The 21,939-nt window shown below is 36.5% G+C and overlaps 1 protein-coding gene across 9 annotated transcripts in view; it reads right to left on the bottom strand.

Annotated features, from left to right (window-relative positions):
- Positions 1 to 6,592: 6,592 nt before the first annotated feature.
- The window catches only part of PLEKHA1 (pleckstrin homology domain containing A1), a 106,509-nt gene continuing 91,162 nt past the window's right edge, over positions 6,593 to 21,939 (bottom strand). For 6 of the 9 annotated variants that reach the window (XM_077126292.1, XM_077126300.1, XM_077126294.1 and 3 more), the window contains exons 9-12: positions 14,016 to 14,080; positions 13,372 to 13,435; positions 11,518 to 11,607; positions 6,593 to 9,017 (exon numbers count right to left, since the gene is read on the bottom strand). In XM_077126292.1, coding sequence (XP_076982407.1) covers positions 8,703 to 9,017; positions 11,518 to 11,607; positions 13,372 to 13,435; positions 14,016 to 14,080 — 534 coding nt within the window. In that variant the 3' untranslated portion in view covers positions 6,593 to 8,702. Of the gene's footprint in view, positions 9,018 to 10,122; positions 10,272 to 11,517; positions 11,608 to 13,371; positions 13,436 to 14,015; positions 14,081 to 21,939 lie in introns of all 9 variants that reach the window. The other 3 variants (XM_077126297.1, XM_077126298.1, XM_077126299.1) reach the window with 3 other exon arrangements.

The raw sequence follows: 21,939 nt of genomic DNA, 5'->3' as shown, positions 1-21,939 counted from the left end.
GAATCACTTAAAAAAATTTCTGAACTATATCTAGAAGTAAAAAGAAAGCTGAGAAAGGGATCTTTTTTGCTTTTTTGTTGTTGTTAAAGCAACGATGTTTGGAACTTCTCTTTATATTTCTCAATTTAAAAAAAAGTTTAAAAATCTTCAATTGTTCCAGTTAGCAGTAAAAATTACCAAAGACAAATAATCATTGCATTTTAGAGATATCCTTTATCCAATTCCCTCATTTTACAGAATGTGGAAAGTACAGAACGTTCTTAAAACATTTAAAAATGTGCCTAAAGTCAGAGATGGCAGAGCGAAGGCTGGCCCAGGCATGAGAACTACTAATTTAAGACAGCCACTGTACACAGATAAATGAAAGAAAGGCAGAAACAAAGTTTTAACGCAAAAGGCACTACTTTTGCTTTGACTGTGTATTGTTAACCTAATAGCCAAATTAGATGTTTTAAGGAGCTCTTTTCAAAAATGGATCAAAATGTGTCCATGAATACACTTTAAACAAAAATTATGTATCCATAAAATACAGCTCCTTATTCAGAGGAACAAAGAAGGATCAAAAAGACACCAGCAGCATAGACAAATGCAAAGATAATGGGGTGTCCAAGACCCAGTGGGAAAAAGGACCCAGGAAGTGGGAAAGCATGTCACTTCTAAAGACAAAGGCTCCCAGGGAAATGTGATGCAAGCTGCCATCTCCCATGGCTGGTGTGAACAAGGAAACATGGGTTGTATGTGCAAAGGAACCTTTGATAAGAAAGTCTTAGAATCTTTTAGAAAAATACATTGACGGACAAAGCCCAATATGAATTTAAGTTCTTATTTGGTCAAACCAGACAGGTCTTGGAAATAAAGCCTTGCCCAAATGGTACTAATATTAAATATCCCCCACCCCCATCCCACTTTTTGAAAGTGTTGGAAATGGTGGTGGGGGGGGTGTCAAATATAAAATATCCATGGTGTGATAAAAATCACAGAACACCAACAGGTGAGACACACGGACCCAAACCTTGAAGTACTGGCATTCTAGGACAGATACATTACAATGTAGGAGTTGCGAACTAGAAAGACACACATACGAAGAACTTAAACTATGATTCTTTGGGCAGACTTTCACCAGTCATCTAAGGGTGTGAGGGTCTCTGATAAAGAAAGCACATCAGAGAGTAAGTGGCCTTAGGAGAAAAAGAGAGAGAACACTAAGGGACGCTATACAAAAGACAAAGGAAAAACTCATAGGAAGCAACCTCCTAGTCCAGAGTAAGGAGCCTTGTGATGTTCTCCAGTACCTGAGAAAGCAGTAGTCCTGGCTTGGTTGCTAACTTGCTCCACAGGTCTGTGCAAGTCCTCTTTCTTCTCTGGGTCTCAACTTCTTTTAGCTAGAACTAACAACAGGGGCTTGGCCTGACTGAGCTTTAAAATGTTACTTGGTTTTGTGGGGGAAAAAAAAAAACCCAACAGATCAAGAAGTCCACTTTGACGCAAGCCCTGCACAATGACAGAAATAGGTTAGCATGGGAGGAGCTCCAGCAAGACATGAAATAGACTGGTTCAAGGTCATTCTTGGTTGCATTTCTGAGAACAGTATATGAAGTTAAAAGGGCAAATAAAGCAGGATATGACAATGGACTAAACACAAGGAACAAAAGAAGACATTGAAAATCATATAAGATTTCTCTGTAGAGAATATTCCAGTATATTGAAAGAATTATTTCAAAGAACATAGGAACATACTTTTCTCAAATGTGTAGAGTATTAATGCCCTGTGCTCACTCATTCAACAAGTATTTGAGCTCCAGCTGTGTACCAAGCCAGGCACTGGTACCACACTACGCTGTGGATATAGTCTTCACCACAGCTGATGTGGGGCATTTGTTACTAAAAATGGGTTTATAAGAAGTCTCTTAACACTTGAAGGAGTGTTTTTTATGCATGCATCTTAACAGCTCAGCTGGGGATTGAAACGTTCCCTATATCCAGCCTTCCTCAAATCAGGCCTAGTCTATGGGGAAAGAAAGTACGGAACTATTAAACTTCCCCAGCTGGGGAATTCAAGCAATAGAGGTTCCTAACTTACTCTAAAATATATGAGCCCATATTAGGCATTACACCAAATATGACATGATGCCTAAGAGTTCTTCCTGAAAATTTCCATGTTGCTCAAATATGGTCTCGCTCTTTAAGCCTAATGCTGCAAATAAACTCACCATCTTTCCCCTATCTGGGACATGACTTTCAGGGGTAAATTTCCCTGACACTGTGGAATTAGCAATGGATTCATGGTCTAAAGGGAAAAAAGAAGTAAAGTTTCAGGGGCTAAGAAACTTCAAATAGAGTTGGAAGATCATTCTGGAGGTTACTCTTATGTAAGTCTCAGCCAGATACTGCCAACACTACTCCTGAAAACCATAAGAAACACTCAGGTTCTATCTAAAAATCTATAAAAAGTTATTTCTCCAGTGTAACCTAGTTATAAATCACCTCCTTCTCCTTTCATTTAAACCTATAATTTTCAATTTACCTATTAAGTTTATTTTTCAGAGACTTAAAGCCTCCAGATTGTTCCTAAGCCAGTTAAGTCCTTAAACCAGAGGTACCGGAGGTTCCAAGATGGCGGCTTAGTAAGGTACGTGCGTCTTAGTTCCTCCTCCTCCAAAGCAACTACTAGGTGAACTGAAACAGTGCAGAACAGCTCCCGGGGCTACGGCAGGGAATGGACACACAGCATAACCCAGTCTGGACTGGCTAGTCTGACTGCGAGACTCGGCTGCGGTGAGATCCCTGAGCGGCGCGCGATTTCCCGAGCAGCAGCAGCTGCGGCGGTCGGAGCTACTCCCTCCCTCCTTCCCGGGCCGGCTGAGAGTCTCGGAGAGGCAAGTTTCCCAAGCCGAGGTGGCCGGTGCCCCTCTTTTGCGGACGGCTTCGACTCTCGGCTTCGAGTCCGCGGCTACGAGTCTTGGATCAGAGGGCTATCCAAGCTGCAGTGGCCACCCACCGCGGGTGGCTTCCTGGTCCGGTGGGGAACTCCCCAGGCCGCGGCGGCCGGTGAGCGACGCCCCTCCCCTGCGGGCGAATTCCCGGTCCGGTGGCGAATTCCCCGGGCCCGCTGCGGCCGGCGACAAGCCACAGGGTCCCCTCAAGCCGCGGTGGCTAACGCCCCCACCACGCGCGGCCCCTGAACCAATGGAAAGAATTGGATCGGAAATCCCCAGGCCGTGGAGATCGGTGACCAGGGGGGATCCATTCCAAACACTTGAGACAAACGTGTGCCACGAGCACCACCTACTGGGCAGGATAAGAAAAACAGAACCCAGAGATTTCACAGAAAAATCTTACAACCTTGTTGGGTCCAACACCCAGGGAAATCTGACTAAATGCCCACACGCCAGCAGCAGAAGATAACTGTCCACGCTCAGAAGATTGAGAATATGGCCCAGTCAAAGGACCAAACCAATAGTTCAAATGAGATACAAGAGCTGAGACAACTAATGCTGAATATACGAACAGAAATGGAAAACCTCTTCAAAAATGAAATCGATAAATTGAGGGAGGACATGAAGAGGACATGGGCTGAACATAAAGAAGAAATAGAAAAACTGAAAAAACAAATCACAGAACTTATGGAAGTGAAGGATAAAGTAGAAAAGATGGAAAAAACAATGGATACCTACAATGATAGATTTAAAGAGACAGAAGATAGAATTAGTGATTTGGAGGATGGAACATCTGAATTCCAAAAAGAAACAGAAACTATCGGGAAAAGAATGGAAAAATTTGAACAGGGTATCAGGGAACTCAAGGACAATATGAACCGCACAAATATACGTGTTATGGGTGTCCCAGAAGAAGAGAAGGGAAAAGGAGGAGAAAAACTACTGGAAGAAATTATCACTGAAAATTTCCCAACTCTTATGAAAGACCTAAAATTACAGACCCAAGAAGTGCAGCGCACCCCAAAGAGATTAGACCCAAATAGGCGTTCTCCAAGACACTTACTAGTTAGAATGTCAGAGGTCAAAGAGAAAGAGACGATCTTGAAAGCAGCAAGAGAAAAACAATCCATCACATACAAGGGAAACCCAATAAGACTATGTGTAGATTTCTCAGCAGAAACCATGGAAGCTAGAAGACAGTGGGATGATATATTTAAATTACTAAAAGAGAAAAACTGCCACCCAAGACTCCTATATCCAGCAAAATTATCCTTCAAAAATGAGGGAGAAATTAAAACATTCTCAGACAAAAAGTCACTGAGAGAATTTGTGACCAAGAGACCAGCTCTGCAGGAAATACTAAAGGGAGCACTAGAGTCAGATACAAAAAGACAGAAGAGAGAGGTATGGAGAAGAGTGTAGAAAGAAGGAAAATCAGATATGATATATATAATACAAAAGGCAAAATGTTAGAGGAAAATATTATCCAAACAGTAATAACACTAAATGTCAATGGACTGAATTCCCCAATCAAAAGACATAGATTGGCAGAATGGATTAAAAAACAGGATCCTTCTATATGCTGTCTACAGGAAACACATCTTAGACCCAAAGATAAACATAGGTTGAAAGTGAAAGGTTGGGAAAAGATATTTCATGCAAATAACAACCAGAAAAGAGCAGGAGTGGCTATACTAATATCCAACAAATTAGACTTCAAATGTAAAACAGTTAAAAGAGACAAAGAAGGACACTATATACTAATAAAAGGAACAATTAAACAAGAAGACATAACAATCATAAATATTTACGCACCGAGCTGGGATGCCCCAGGGTACGTGAGGAATACACTGCAAACACTGAGGGGGGAGGTAGACTCATATACCATGATGGTTGGAGACTTCAGTTCACCACTCTCCTCGATGGACAGAGCATCTAGACAGAGGATCAATAAAGAGGTAGAGAATCTGAATGTTACTATAAATGAGCTAGACTTGACAGACATTTATGGGACATTGCATCCCACAGCAGCGGGATACACCTTTTTCTCAGGTGCTCATGGATCATTCTCAAGGATGGACCGTGTGCTGGGTCACAAAGCAAGTCTTAAATTTAAAAAGATTGAGATCGTGCACAGCACTTTCTCGGATCGTGGAGGAATGAAGTTGGAAATCAATGATAGGTGGAGTGCCAGAAAATTCACAGGTACGTGGAGGCTCAACAACACACTCCTAAACAACAAGTGGGTCAAAGAAGAAATTGCTAGAGAAATTAGCAAATACCTCGAGGCGAATGAAAATGAAGGCACAGCATATCAAAACTTACGGGACGCAGCAAAGGCAGTGCTAAGAGGGAAATTTATTGCCCTAAATGCCTATATCAGAAAAGAAGAAAAGGCAAAAATGCAGGAATTAACTGTCCACTTGGAAGAACTGGAGAAAGAACAGCAAACTATTCCCAAAGCAAGCAAAAGGAAAGAAATAACAAAGATTAAAGCAGAAATAAATGAAATTGAAAACATGAAAACAATAGAGAAAATCAATAAGGCCAGAAGTTGGTTCTGTGAGAAAATCAATAAGATTGATGGGCCCTTAGCAAGATTGACAAAAAGAAGAAGAGAGAGGATGCAAATAAATAAGATCAGAAATGGAAGAGGAGACATAACTACTGACCTCACAGAAATAAAGGAGGTAATAACAGGATACTATGAAAAACTTTATGCTAATAAATACAACAATCTAGAGGAAATGGACGGGTTCCTGGAAAGACATGAACAACCAACTTTGACTCAAGAAGACATAGATGACCTCAACAAACCAGAGGTACCAGCTCTCCAAGAATGACAACCAGTTTCATTCATCTACCTCATAAAGTTAACGCCCCTTTCCAGCCTGAAGTTACAACAGTCGTCACCCAGATATCTCTCAAGATTAAGGAATAAATAAAAATAAAAGGAATTGTAACTGATAAATTAACAAATGATTATGCTTACTGAATCATTATATAGGTGTTTTTCTTTCTATATTGTAGAATAGGCAGAATTTAATACTTGGAATTACAAAAACTCATCTAGTCTCAGCCCTGTTTATATACTATTGAATTGGTTACTCTAGCCTAGTCTCAGCCCTGTTTACTGTTACTATTGGAATGGTCGTTATAGTCTAGTCTCAACCTGTGTATACTTATTATTGTAATGCAACAACTCCATCCCCCTTGTTTGAATCCATAAAAACCCCAAACTCTTTAGACTAAGGGAGATAAATTTTGGGGCTGAGGGGCAATCTGATCTCTTGCTATGCACACAGCATTAAACTCTTTCCTAGTCTAACTAATAACCACACACTGCAACCATTTTACCCTGATTAGTCAAACTATGCTCTGAAGCAAACATTTAATTTTGCTTTTGAGAACACATTTTTTGGATTAAGCAAAATAAGCACATTTCTCCCCCAAATTTCATTTTTCCTTGTGTACTGTTACATCGAGCTATGCCTTAAAGTTTACAGATCTGAAATTTCTTATTATTTCAGAGGTTGTAAATAATTAGTCTCTCCTTAAATCCATAAACTCAAGTAAATTAACCAAACATTCTGAACTAGTTCTACTTATTTACTTAAACAAGATGTGAACCAAACCAAATGAGAAATACCTTAGAATTAATTCTGAGTAGTTTATTCTCAAGTTATTACAGTGTTCAATCAGTTTGACATAAAAAGAAAACAGATATAAAAATAAACACTGGGAGGCACACATATATTCCTATTCAGAGAGAAGACATTTTATACACACACACACAGAAAAACTGCAGCAAATATTAAGGTATCAAAGTAATTTTTTGACAATTCAGATGTGACTTATTTACAAGAAAATTATAAGTTTTAAAATAATTAAATAATTTCCATAGAATTATAAAAGTATGAGATAAATATTAGGAGACCCCAACAATCACAGGAACTTTTTCCTATGCTATTGAATATAAGGGTAAAATGTTGCAAAATAGATCTAGCAATTTGTCACCGTGAATATACTAAATACCAAAATATGCTAAAATGAGCATGCAATGTGAGGTCTATACTCCCCCTCAAAAAAAAAATAAATAAATAAAAAAGCATTAGACTTGAATATTGCAAAGTGTCTACCCAAGATTTCTTATGTGTGATCATGAGAAAGGAACTTTTAAAAAAGCCATTATTACTGATGCTACCTACTACTTAAAACCTTCTGATTCTATCATTTTCAAATATAGCTGGAAAAGAGAACCTAAATACAACTTTTTCAAAATATTAGCTTATGAATAAAAAAGTTGAGTGGTGCATTCTTTATGCATTTGGGTTGTTTAAACTAATACTATGTAATTCTACTAAAACAGAGATTAACCTCTGGATCCCCCCACTGTTATAGTAGGAAATCTCTCTCTCTCCCCCTCATTAAAGAAGCCAACTTAGAAAACAAAAAGGAGAAATGGTGACACATTTGAGTGTAAACAAAACAGTACTATAAAATGGTAAAATATCATAAAAATAGCAGCATGTGAAAGTCAAGACTGTTTTCTTAGAGCAAATGTTTAAGACTGAACGCACAAAACTGGGACTTACTCAGACCCAACTATTATTCAACACTTGAAACTAAGGATGGTTTAGAGGTACTTAAAATTTATGATATGCCATGATCAAATGTATACTCAAATTTGTTTTTTACAACATATATATTGCACAGGAAGCAGGATACCAGCATTCTGGTATCTCTAACGTAAGATACTATCTACCACATTCTACTGAAAATCAATTTTACCCCAAAGTTTATTACCAGTATGTAGGACTTGTAAGTACACTAATCTCAAAACAAAAATGAGAAAACACAGGCACTTGAATATAGGTTAATAGTGATGAAAATTAAGTCACAATTGCATGACAAAGGACAGTTATCAATTATATCTATACATATAAACTTGAGGTCTTTCACTAATCCAAATATAGAAACAAGAACTATTCATAAAACTTGGATAAGAAAATCAGCTCTTTGGGGATCTCATAATCAAATAAAAATTTTTAGTGAATACAAACAGTGACTGCTACAAGTCCTGAATAAGCTTTTTTTTCAAACAAATGTATAAGATACAGTTGTCTAAATTCTAATTTTCCCTCTTCTCTACCCTAATTATCACCCACAAACCGAACCAATGGTGTAATAATATCCTCTAGGTAAAACTTACCATTCACCTTTAGATCCAGGGCATCAAAAAAGGTTATTTTCAAAATTGACACATGGTAGTATAAATTTTACAGCACCACAGACATCATGAGTTTAGATACCTTAGTTTAGTCTGGCAATATTTTATCTAATAATATTAATAAGAATGTGTAAATACTGAACATTTAAAAGGAAGTCATAGTAGCATTTTTTAAATGACCAAAATAATTAATAAGCATTTTTAATGTTTTCTTTTAAGTTGTTAAACATTAAAACTGTCAAATTCACTAGGAAAAAAAAAATCACATTTTCATCACCCAAATGAGAGCACACAAAGCATCACAGCTGATACTGAGATACACAGGTTTCCGTTTCTTCTTTTTTTTTATTTTTAAAGAAATTACATTTAGTTTGGCCACTCCCTAGACTCTTGGTTTATCAGCTTATAAAAACTACATCTAAGAGGCAGTATTACATATGCATAAAGAACCACTTCACCCTTTATCATCTTTGGCTAGAAAGCTCATAGAGAAATGAAGGGATGTGAGGCGGGTGGGGCTCCACGTGCTTCCATTCTCAAACATCACTGACTGGAAGGCTTGCATCCTCCAAGTCCACCGGGTCACAGTCTCTTTCCCGAGGGCCATCTTTCCTCTGAGGTTTTAGAAGAGACTGCTCAGTCACTTCGGAAGCTGGTTCTCTTGGAGAGACAGTCTGGACCTTGAAGTTCCCTGGCTTGACCTTGGCAAGAGATTCGTAAAATCCTCGCTTCTCCATGGTAAAGCTTGAGACCAAAGAGTTGCTGCGAGAGGCTGTGGAATGTGAGGTGGCTGCTGTCGCACTGGCAGGACGGAAAGCAGGTTTGGCTTCTGAAGCACAGTGGGGGTGCTCCTGTAAAGAGGAGTGGTGGTCAGACATGGGCAATCATTAACGACAAGGTTAGTAACTCAGCGTGAGACTTTATTCTCTGAAAAACAAACAAAACAAGACACACACGCACAAAGCAGAAGCATGAGCCACGGCAGCATAAATACTCAAGTTCTTTCCCAAAGCAATGCATCTTTAGGGGTGAGTTTAAAGCAATGACAGCCAACAACCATTTCCACTAAGAAACCAGTTCTGTCACCAAAGCCAAATTTGGCAGCTTCTGATACTTTGAAGACTCAGCCAGCCCAAACGGGAATAGTGTTCCAATTGCAACTGAACTGTGTTTAAAAGGAAGCCTACCAGCTTTAGCATTTAATTTAAGTGTACATTCTCAACACTATGAATTACCCCATTTTAGAAAGGAAAAAAAAAGAAAATACAGAAGGTAAAAATGAAAGGCCATATTTCTTTAATATGTAGGGATCAACATTTTTCAAAAATATTTTGTTTGACAAACTTAGAAGTTTATCCTTCCCTGAATTTCACAGCAACTAATAATAGCATATTTATTCACTTTAAAAATCTGTGGTCAAAAGAATTATGGACTATGAATATTAATTTCAATATGCTTCTAACTAGACCAGATCTGAAGATATCTTTAAATATAACCATTCTAAATGCTTTGCCTTATATTCCTATTATGTCGTATTCACTTTTGAAACTAGAGGCTTTGAATAAAAAGTGCTACAAATTACTAAAACAGTAGAGATTCCCTTTAGATAGTTAACTTTCATCTGAGATGTAAAATGTCAAGCAAACTAGTAATGTGCAATTTATCTAATATATATGCATGATTTGCACAAATTATTAAAACAAAGGTACATTTCAGGTATTGTATATAAAATACTGCAAAATACATAAAACACAGAAATTGAAACTCTTGTGCCAATTCAGTAAACTAATTTTTAGAAGATTGGTTCATGACATCAATTTGTAAATTTCAATTTTCCCATTATTTATTTATTTTTTTAACTACACGTATCCAACCGGATGACTAGTGAAATAGTTTGAGTTAGTGTTGACAAAGTCAGTTATGATAACTGCGAAAGGCAGTCTTGGTTAACTCAACTTTATCTGATCAGTTGTAAGAAGTGAGTAAGTCCCGGCCCTCTAGTAAGAAGGCACGTTTGCATGAGAGCCCACATACGTGCCGCATTCACCCGTCCTTGATGTATACCTCTGTATACAAGGATTCGACAGCCTTCTGGCCTGCCGCATCTGGAACACAGTGCAAAGCTAAGGTTAGAGTTAACCTATACTGGGGAGAGGGAGGAAAAGAGAAAGTTTTGCTGAAAGTCATAGCTAGATAGAGCCCAATCTGCCCCCACCACAAAGCACAAAACACAAAATGCCCTGCTCCAGCTTTCCTCTTCCCAGCAGACATTGTTTTTGCAGAGAGTCTCATACTTGACTGCTGAAAAGGTCACATGAAACAAAGGCAGTTATAAGATCAAAACCTATGAAAGTGACTTCTTAGATATTCTACCAAGATAAAAGCAGAATGACTTAAACAATTAATAAATGAGAAAAATCGATATCTATTTACTAATCTATGGGTATGGCAACCAGGATACTATTAAAAGACAAGATTACTGCAATACTATTACCAGGAAAAACATTAAAAGTGTAGAATATCTAGTATTTATCATAATTTAGGTAATGAAAGATAGCATGCTACATATCAGACCACATTATTCAGAGGAAAATCTTCTATTTTAAGCCACTTAAAAATTTTTCATTCCCCAGGAGAATTCATATTTTCAGATCAGAGACAAGTGACTAAAGTAATCCAAAGCCAAAATCTTAGTCCTAAGACTAAGTGCACCTGAGCATAAATTGGAAACATTTCCCTTACTATTGGAGTGGAAGGTTTTGAATTTTCAATTTTATTAACATAATGACGTAAAGATAGTTGTGGCAGTGAAAAGAAGTAGGCTTTCAAATAAACCTACTAGAAAATGATAATTTAAAACCTAAAATGGAAAATACTGATTGAGAGCTTAAATTTAAGGCTCCAGCTACTCAACGGTCTTGTGGCATTAGGAGGTCAAAAAGCTGCAATGAAATTAGATGAAGTAGAGAAGAAAGAGACATTCACAAAACTGTGCACTATAAAGGTGACTTAAATGATTGGGCTATATACCATACCAAGAATCTGTCAAGTTAAACCAAATCTGCTACCAACAAGTAAGAATTCCTAAAACAAAGCAAGGAAACCCATTCCTTAGTTGCCTTGCTTGTGCATTTAAGACAATACAATGCACAGAAAGTTATGTATACATAACACTACAAACGAAGCATTAAATTAGAAATGCATTATTTTCTGCAAGTTCTGGTATGATAGTCAACATGCAAATAAATTTCAATACAGAGTGAAACCAGAAGGATTAGGGGAGAGAAGAGAAAATAACTCAACAGGGTGGGGGACCCAGGGGAGTACTACCCCAGGGAGCAGGACACATACAGAAGAGGCTGATCTTCCAGGTCCCCGCTGGGCCACAATGGCGCCAGAGACGGCTTTAATCCAACTGTGCATCTCCTCAGGGCTATCAGCCTAAGGGAAAGGAAAGAACTGACTCAGTCAATTTTTCCTCAAGACCGGCTTCTCCTTCTATAAATCCAGTGTATTTATTCTGATAGCATAGAGAGTCACGAGTGAAATCATTCCAAGGCAAACTACAGAACTCACTTTTTTAAAACAGGTTTTGCTGGGTAAGTTGTTTATTACACAGAGATACAAGTTGGGCAATTATCATTTTAAGATCAGACACATCAAAAAGTGTCAATAATGAATCCTGCTGGAGAGAAAACAAGCAGAGGGAAAGTGAAAAGAAGGTGTTCTCATTTTGCTCTATCTCCTGCTATACTATCTGATTCTTCTATTAGAATATTTATCTAATCGTGTGACAAAAAAAACATTCTGACAACATTTTGTATATCATTTTTCTAGAAATAACTTCTGTAGAACCCTACATTCTAAAGGAAGGATTGGTAATCATATTCTAAAGAACCATTATTCCTTTGACAGGGCCTGGCTTCTAATGTGAATTAAAAACCTTACTGTTAACATTAATCCAATTGTAGACCCTTAAGAGGGAGGTTGAGAGGCTGCTTCTTACAAATTTTAAAGATAAAAGATAATATTTTTAACCAAAGACATCAACAAAGACTTTTTAAAAGGAAAAACTCATAAGCAAGCAGAGGAAAAAAGTATACTTTCATTCACTGCTAATAGGTACATAATCTGAGAAATCAATTTGGCAAAATAAAGAGGTTTCAAAAAGTTCATGCTCTGATAGTTAATCTTGACCTAGAAACATCCTAAAGAAATTAAGAAATTCAGACAAATTTATAAACAAAAACATTCATCACCCCATTATTTATCATAGTAAATATATTGAAACTGTGTAAATGAATGTTCAGAAGAGAGAAACAGAGATAGTTTAACTGTGGAACATTTAAATGGTGTTATGGTGCAGACCTAAAAAGATTTTCCAAGAATTTTTAATGTCATGGAAAAAATGACCACACTATATGAAACGAATAAGACATAACCCTATACTTACTATGATTACCAACCCCCATTATAAAAAAGATATATATTAAGAAAGGAAGCAAAAAAATAAGTTTAGTTGCCTGTATGTGGGGCTATGGTTGCTTTACAAGCCACCTTCTTTCCTCATATCTTTCTATATTCTCTAAATTTTCTTTTTTTTTTTTTTTTTTTGCAAGGGCAGGCACTGAGAATCCAACCCAGGTCTCCGGCATGGCAGGCAAGAACTCTGCCTGCTGAGTCACTGTGGCCTGCACTATATGTAACTTCTATAAAACAAAAACTTTATTTAGAAAAAAAAACTTTCTATCTAAATAATTCAATGTGGTAACCATTTCTTAAGCTAAGGATGCCGACCATAGTGAGACTACATGACTGACCGTCTACTTCAATTGTGGCTGAGCCCCTCTTTTTAATAAAATTACCAAAAAAAAGGCAACAGAAAAGCAAAATTCTAAAATATGTGCAAAAATAATCCAACTTCAAGGTACATATTTAGCATCTAAGTTAAAATAGCATTTCTCTTCTTTTAAGTACTACTTAGATCTATTTCACTAATTTATAGCCAATAATACCCACTTACTGAACCTATGACCTACCAATAATTCTATATATAGTATCTTTTTATTAACTTAATGAATTTTATTAAGTTGTTACTTTCTTTAACCTCATAAGCAACAAGCTTATTTATATTTTATTTCAACTCTAAGATTATGAATTTCTTCTCAGGAGGATCTATCTACAATCTCCAAATAAGTATCTTACCTGCACATAGAAAGTTCGAGACGTTGTTACAATTTCAAAGAGGTTGTCCCTCATCATTATGTCACTGTTAACAAAAAATTACCCGATGGTTCTTAAAAAGCAGTTGATTGATAGTTTTTCTATTACTTGTTTATCCAGTATCAAGTATGTGTCAATAAAAAAATAAATATTAGAGGTAAAATACCAATTTAACAAAATCAAATTATTTTTCAATTTATTTTTATTTTTGTATTAAATTTTATATATTTTATAGTTATATTTTTAAAGAGTTCATAAAACAACTTTAAAATTCAAAGTTTTCAACAATGAAGAAATCAGTTTGCGCAAATAAGTACAGAAAATAAATACTGATGTACCTAACACATTTTCATGCAAAGCTCTATTTTGAAGCAACCTTGATACACTAAAATCGTATTGCATCAGTTTGTCAAAGTTGATGGTATAAAGTCTTCATATTACATTTTCCTTTGCATTAACAAGTGTAAGGATTCTGTTTCCTAATTTTTAGCTTTCAAATAAATAAAAATTTCAATCCTTTAACAGAAGGTTTTGAAAATTTTATCATATCTCCACTATGAAGAGTTTAAGGTAACAAAAGCACTAAATATCAGCAAATCAGGCATGAATTCAGAGCTGTTCCTTACCTTTGCTTACATTCCTGAACTTTATGAACCTCTTTAAGTGGTATTACTCGGAGAGGTTCCTTTTCCTGCCAAAAAAGCAAACAGATGAATGATATTTACTCTTAAAATCCTTTTAAGGGTTACTTGCCTTATATGGAGATCTAGTGGAAATTATGCTTCTTTCTTGAAGCACTTCCAAAACAAAAATTACCTTTTTAAACCATCGCCAGAATAGCTCAAATACTATAAACTTTATTTACTTTTGTCTGAAACAAAGAAACTGGCATGTAACTTATACTTACATTATTTCTGGCCTTCTGAGCGTCAGTGTAGCTTAATAAAAGCCAATAAGGTATGCGTAGTGTGTGGAGCACGCACACAGTGCGTGGAGTATTTACTCTTTTCGAATGTTACTGATACACAAGGCAACGAGACTGGTGAGCATCCATCCAGCCTCTATGAGTTCAATTTGTCACTTAAAGACTATCATTTTTATATGTATTCAGCAATTATTTTAACAAGCACCATTTATAACATTTATTAAGTGTCAGGACATCTGCTAAGTTTTAAGTGTGTTATCTCACTTGAACTTCTTACAACCCCACAATATATATACTATTAGTCACCTGCAGCAACTGAGGATCAGACATCTTAAGCACCTTGTCTAAGGTGACAAAACCAGATATGACACAAACATAATAGATAACTAGTTCCTAATAGCATATTATGCTATACTTTTCACGAAATACTATGTATTATATTCCATGGAATATATAACATCATGAGATTAAGACATTATCTGTACTTTTTTTTTTTTTTTCACATGGGCAGGCTATAGGAAATGAACCCAGGTCTCTGGTATGGTAGGTGAGAATTCTGCCGCTGCACCTCTGCTGCACCACCCGACATAGCTGTATTTTATGTAGCACTAAGAAAAAATTAAACCATGACAAGAGTGCTTTTGTTAAGATCACTTAAACCTTTTTTTTAAGTTTTTATTTAAAAAGTTTCATTTTGTTGTTGATTGTAGGATATCTTTATATATTCTGGATATTAAATCCTTATCAGATAGGTGGTTTACAAATATTTTCTCTCACTGTTTAGGATTGTCCTTTTACTTTCAAGATAAAGTCCTCTGAGTCACAAAAGTTTTTAATTTTGATGAGGTCACATTTATCAATTTTGTTGTTGTTGTTGCTTGTGCTTTGGATGCGAAGCCTAAGAAACCACTGCCTAACACAAGGTACTGAAGATGCTGTCCTGAGTTTTCTTCTAGGAGTTTCATAGTTCTAGTTCTCATACTTGAGTCTTTGATCCGTTCTGAGCTGATTTTTGTACATGGTATACAACACCAACAGTGAATCCTATGGTAAACCATGAACTACAGTTTATAGTACAATTATAAAAATGTGCTTTCAACTGTAACAAATGTACCACACTAATGCAAGGTATTAATAATAAAGTGGTATATGGGAACCCTATATTTTATGCATGATTTTTCTGTAAACTTACAACTTCTTTAAACAAAAATAAATTTTAAAAATGCAATGTAAATAATTAAGCTCAGGAGAAATGAGAAGTACTCAATTTTCCATCAAGTCAATAAATGCTAGACAGTGTAAACTGCATCAAAGAAAGGACCATATCTGTCCTTTTAACCTTTCAATAGCCAGTGCTTTCCATCTAGACAAATACTGGTTTAATAAATGGATAACTAATTTATCATGTATTAAGCTGTATGGCATATCAACAAAAATAGCCTCTTAAAAACATGTATAATATCCATTATATGAGATCAGGTACAATAATGTTGACTTAGAATAGAAAAAAAAGTTTTGTTTTGAAATAATTTCAGACTATATTAGAGTTACAAAAATAATACAAGGGATTCTGTATATCTTGCACCCTGTTCTCCAAATATTAACATTTTACATTTGCTTCATCAGTCTCTCTCCACATATATGTGAATATGTATGCACGTGTTTTTTCTGAAATGTTCAAAGGGAAGATGTAGACATGCTGCATCTTTACCACTAAATACTTCAGTGTGAATTTTCTAAAATTCAGTACAATATCACCACACTATAATTATGAAAATCAACAAGATGCAATACTATTATTTAATCTATAGACCATATTCAGATTTCGTGACTTGCCTTACCAGTAAGGTTTACAATGAAAGAAATTAAAATTATTTTTTGATGCAGGGCCAGGCTCTGTATTTTTTCATCACAACTCTGTCTCCTTTACTCTGGGGCAGTTCCTCAGTCTTTCTCTTTAATGACCTTAAGAGATTTCAGGAATCCAAGCCAGTTATTTTAAAGAATATTCTTCTAACTGGGCTTGTCTGATGTTTATCCATGATTAGATTCCGGTTAGGCACTTTGGCAGGAGACCACAGCTGTGATATTTCAGTGCATCATTATCATCCATGATTCCTGAGATGATTATTACTACGGTGGGTGACACACGGTGATTTTTCTAATTCCATCATTATGTTAAGTCTACTAGCTGGAATTTGACTCTAAGGAAAATCATTTCCTTTTCCTTTTATTTATTAATGACTTCTTAGAGTCTTTAGGTTGTAATCCATCAGTATCATCATTTCTGTTGCTCAAATTATTTGAGTTATGACCACTGGGAGTCCCTTCAAACCAGCCTCTCTGTCCTGATATGCCCCCATTATTCTTTGAGCCACTTCCTTACTTTCTGGTACAACTAGATGTTCCATGCTAACTTGTACTTCACCTGCTCCAGCTCTGAATCAGTCACTTCTATAAGGAGCCCTGGTTCCTTTCACCAGAAAATGGCATTTAGAGTTGCTCACAAGAGAAAGTACATGTGATCCTCGTACTGGACCTCAGTCAAAAAGCCCCACCTCTCCTCATTCCTTTTTAAGGCTGCAGTGTACTTCATTGTGCAGAAGGCGCCCATTTTACTCAACCCTTCTGTATATGGACATTTGGTTATTCCAATTACAAACAATGTGCAATGTATAATTTTGTGCATAGGTATTTTCTTTTTTTTGGAGATGTATCTTTCAGGTATATTCACAGAAGTGGGAGTGGTGGGTCAAAAGATAAACATATATGTAGGTTTGCTAGATATTGCCAACTTGTCCTCCAAAAGGGGTCAGTCTGTACGCCCACCAGAAATACTTGGAAGTACTTTTTTCCCAACAGTCTCAGCATCAGAATGTGCTGTCACACTTTTGAATTTTGTCCAATGTGATAAGAGGTAGTATTGCAGTGCAGTTTTAATTTGCATTTCTGCACTCATGAGCAACGAATATTTTTTATATGTTAAGAGCCATTTTTATTTCTTTTTAAACAAATCATCTATTAATGTCTTTTGCTCAATTTCCTACAGGTTATTTTCCCCAAAATTCTCTCTTTTCTTAAAAAACTTTGAAACAATCATCAACTTACACAAAAGTTTAAAATACAGTGAAAAGAACTGGTTCTCCTGAATGAACTGTGGTGAGACTACATCCCTGACCTGGACCTCATTTCCCTACAAAGGCCTTCTCTCATATAATCACAGAACACCATCAAAATCAAGAACTTGCCCTCAACATGTCTTTTATTAGAGCAGAAGGGATCAGTTCAGAATCATAGATTGCATTTACTTGTCATATATCTTTTCTTTCTTTCAGTCTGTAATAGTTTCCTACTCTCTTGACTTTCATAATCTCAACACTTTTGAAGCTCACAGACCAGTTATTTTGTACAGTGTCTCTCAGTGTGAACGAGTCTAATGTTCCTTCATGGGTAGATTCAGATGACGCATTTCTGGCAGAAGTATCACAACAGTGAGGCTGCAATTTTCTCATTCTATTTTGTAAGATGGCAAATGACTAATTCACCTCCTCATGGATGATGCTCACCTCATTAAAGTGGTATCTGCCAGGCTTCTTCATAGAAAATAACTCTTTACCCCTTTGTAATTAATATGTATTTTAATTACAGTGTACAGTAAGACTATGCAAATATCCTATTTCTCAAACATACATACATATTTATTTATATCTGCATTGGCTATGGATTCCTATTTTATTCAACAGGTAATAAATCTGTTATTATCATTAACTACTTTGATACTCAAACTGTCCCCAAATTTGGCCAGGGGGAATGTTTTCAAGTCGGCTTTTGGTCCTTTTAACATGTCCCTTTAATTCTGCAAGCACTTTTTTGCTTTCTGGCATAAGACATTTCCGCTCATATTACACTACAGTCCCAGCTCTGGAATCTGCCATTTTTCCATGGAGCCCAGTTTTCTTTTAGTGGAAAATGGTATTTTCTTGATGCAAAGACCTATGGCGTATACTACACACACACACACTCTCTCACAGACACATATATATAAACACATAGATTTTTCATCTATATATTTATTTCTACAACTATCTATATAAAGAGCAAGTTCACAGCAATAACATTCAATTCCAATCAAATACCAACTTTCTCTCCTCTTCCATACTTATTACTCTTCTTTGACAGTGAGAAATCTTTTATCCTTAATATATTATCAGTAAGTGTGTATGTAATGGGTTCCCTATCTCCCCTTCCACCCTCTCCCCCAAAGGGATGCCCTCTGTCCCCACCCCTCCCCATCCCCAGAGGGCCAGGGACAGCCTCCGCTCATCCTGACTGGGCTCTGACTCCCCACACAGCTCTCCCCAGTTCCTTCTGCTCCACCCTTGAACTCCACCATTGCTTTGCCTCACCTAATGGTTTTAGGTCTGAATGGTTTGGGATTGATGTGGGTAGGGAAACAAATGAGGACAAAGAGAATGAGGAATCCCCTCAAATTTTAAGATTCGTTATAAACTAGGGATAGTAAATGCTTTCTCTCCAAGAGAAGTTGCAAATATTTTCTATAGTTTTTCAGTTGTGCACATAAAATCTTTTTAATTATTGAAAAACACTTTTAAGCCCTTATCTTTTGGAGATACATACTGATATGTTTAGAGATGAAATGAAAAAATGTCTAAGATTTGCTTCAAAACAAAAGAGTGGAAATGGGTGGTAGTAAAGATTAAATGAAACTAGCCAAGTGTTGATAATTATGAAAGCTGGGTGATGGATATATGGGAGTTTAGTATCTTATTCTGACTACTTAACTTTATGTTTAAAATGTTCCATGATTAAAATATTGTGCAAAAGAGCCCTCATATATTAGACATCTATTTTTTGGGGGGGATTGTATGGTCCTGGAATTGAATCCAGGTCTCCTGCATGAAAGGCAGGCATTCTAACCACTGAACTACCCATGCACCAAGAGTGATTTTTATATCACTCTTGTGTGTATATAAAAAAGAAAAATATAAACAAAAGTAATTGACTTTTTTTTTTTTTAACTTCACATTCAGATTCCAAATCTCCTGAATCATTTTTTGACTTGGAGCCATCAATGTCAATGTTTTTCATTCCATACCATTCTCTGTGCCAAAAGAGCATCAGCAATGCAGGATTTCTTAAGAATGTTTCACTGTGTCACCAAGATTTTATTCCAGGCTGCCAACACCCTATTCTACAGGTTTTGAGGTTGTTTTCCTGATCTGACCCAAAGCTGCTGTGCACACGCCAGCAATGGCAACGATGGCACAGCTGCCATCTGACCACCATCGTGTCTTCTGCAACCCGAGTACTCATGCCTAAGACCTCAGAAATGTTAAAATGTGGGGATGTTTGTATTTCAGTCATTGATAGAGATCAATAACTATAAATTAACTTAAAACTTTCTACTTTATCTGTGTTTTCTAAGTATACATAATATAATTTCCCAACCTCCTCTGATAGTTATTCTTTCCTCTCAGATTTAAAAACACAATGTCAAGTATGCAGTAGGCTTTAAATACTTCTATAATAGTTCTTCTGTCATTATATTAAAATTATTGGGGAGCGGGGAAGAGATATAACTTCCCTGATATAACTAAACTACAGGCCTGAGACCATCTCTAATTATTGTCTTTATTTCCAGTTGCCAAAACAGTATATCAGGACAGTAGAGAGCTCAATAAATGTCCGTTATGTGCATAACTCTTCCCAAGAGTCCTGGCCTTAATTAAAATCATCAAATCAACCCACCACCCAAGCACAAGTGCAGCATTCTGTGACACAGGGCTGGTACTTTTTATCCCCCCTATTTTTGAGGGTCCATGTCCATTTCCTCAGTGGCATATCACACCAGTTCTTAGATTATTACTTGGCCCATAGTAAGCACTCAGAGTGTTTGGGAAATGAGATAACATACATATACCTCTCTATCTCCTCCTCACACCCACAGCTCACACTCTACCTTTCACATTCCACCACCTGCCACCCATACCTCTCATTGTACAGAAAAAGCATACACTTTGGGCCCTTCCCCAGAATGAGGCTGGCACTTTTTGAGCCAAGTTCAGGCTCTTCAAATTTGAAGTGTGAGAAAGGGCCCATGCTAAAATGGCTACTCTTGTTCTGCTAGGTCATTTTTCATTCACTCAAAACTATCTACTGACTATCTACCAAGTGACAGGCTGTATGTTCACAAAAGGAACTCAAAAAGCTCATTTAGTTTAGCAGAAAGCAAGTATGCATACCACTGTAAACCACAGTGGGCCATATTCTGGGAGGAGTATGCACAGGACACCAGGGGCACACAGAGAAAGGGCACTTACTCCCGAGTCCAAACGCTTCCCAGAAAGACTAAAGCCTGAGGTGAGTCTTTCTATTCTCTAGTGCTCTCGTGTCCAATATAGTAGCCACTACCTATGTGTCACTATTTAAATTAAAATTAAAGTTAAACAAAATTAGTTTTACTTTTAAAATGAAATCAAATCAGTTCTTCAATCGCATTAGTCTTGCTGCCAGCACTCACGCAGTCAAACAGTACTGGCCAGCACAGACACAGAACATTTTCATCACACTGCAGAATGGTCTAAAGGACAGTGCTTTATTCCAGTGCCTTCATTCAAACAAAGTACAAGGTTCCCCTCTCAAAGGTCCCACAGAACAAGAAAAGGTAGGACAGAGATTGAAAGTACAGAATTGCATTCAATTTATCCAACAATCTATTATAGGATCCAAGTCATCTGACAACAATATTTTAAATAAGGATATAACTCAAATAACCGAAACAGGGACTTTCAATCTCTGATTCCCCCTTTCAGATACGGTAAAAACACCTTATATGAAAAACTGTAAGAGTCAATATGAAAAAAGAAAAGAAAACGTCCAGAGAAGGCAGAAATTTAGACAGTTAAAGGTTGACTTTGGTGATAAAGATATCACAAGAAAAAAAGCTACAGATCAATGTCTCCTATGAATTAAAGTTGCAAAAATCCTCATCAAAATACTAGCAAACATATTGATTATATATCAAGAATAGAATGATCATGTGGTAAGGATGTGTGTGTTTGTATGTTGTGATGCTTAATAAATAAATAAATAAAAATACTATCAAACAAAATTTTAAATCCAACAGCTTATTAAAAAAATTATATACTCTGAAATCTGTTCTACAAATAACTGATGTGACGTGCTTTAAAAAATTTATACACAGTGATCAATTGGGATTTATCCCTGATATGCAAGGTTGGCTCAACAGAAGAAAATCAATTAATATAATCACCACATTAATGGAATGAAGAGAAAAAACACATGATCATCTCAATTCAGAAAAGGCATTTGACAAAATCCAGTCCCTCTTCATGATAAAAACACTTAGAATACTAGGAATAGAAGGAAACCTTCCTCAACATGATAAAGGGCATATAAGAAAAGCCCACAGCTAATACCCTACTTAATGGTGAAAGACTGAAAGCTTTTCCTCTAAGCTCAGGGACAAGGTAAGGATGACCATTGTTAGCACTATTATTTAACATTGTACTGGAAGTTCTTGGTGGATAAATTAGGCAAGAAAAGAAATAAAAGGCATTAAATCAAATAAAAAGGTTGACTTT

This window comes from Tamandua tetradactyla, chromosome 13, assembly GCF_023851605.1.
Source record: "Tamandua tetradactyla isolate mTamTet1 chromosome 13, mTamTet1.pri, whole genome shotgun sequence".
Classification (NCBI taxonomy): Eukaryota; Metazoa; Chordata; class Mammalia; order Pilosa; family Myrmecophagidae; genus Tamandua; species Tamandua tetradactyla.
Note: the sequence above shows the minus strand (reverse complement) of the source record. Positions and strands in the feature narration are given on the sequence as shown.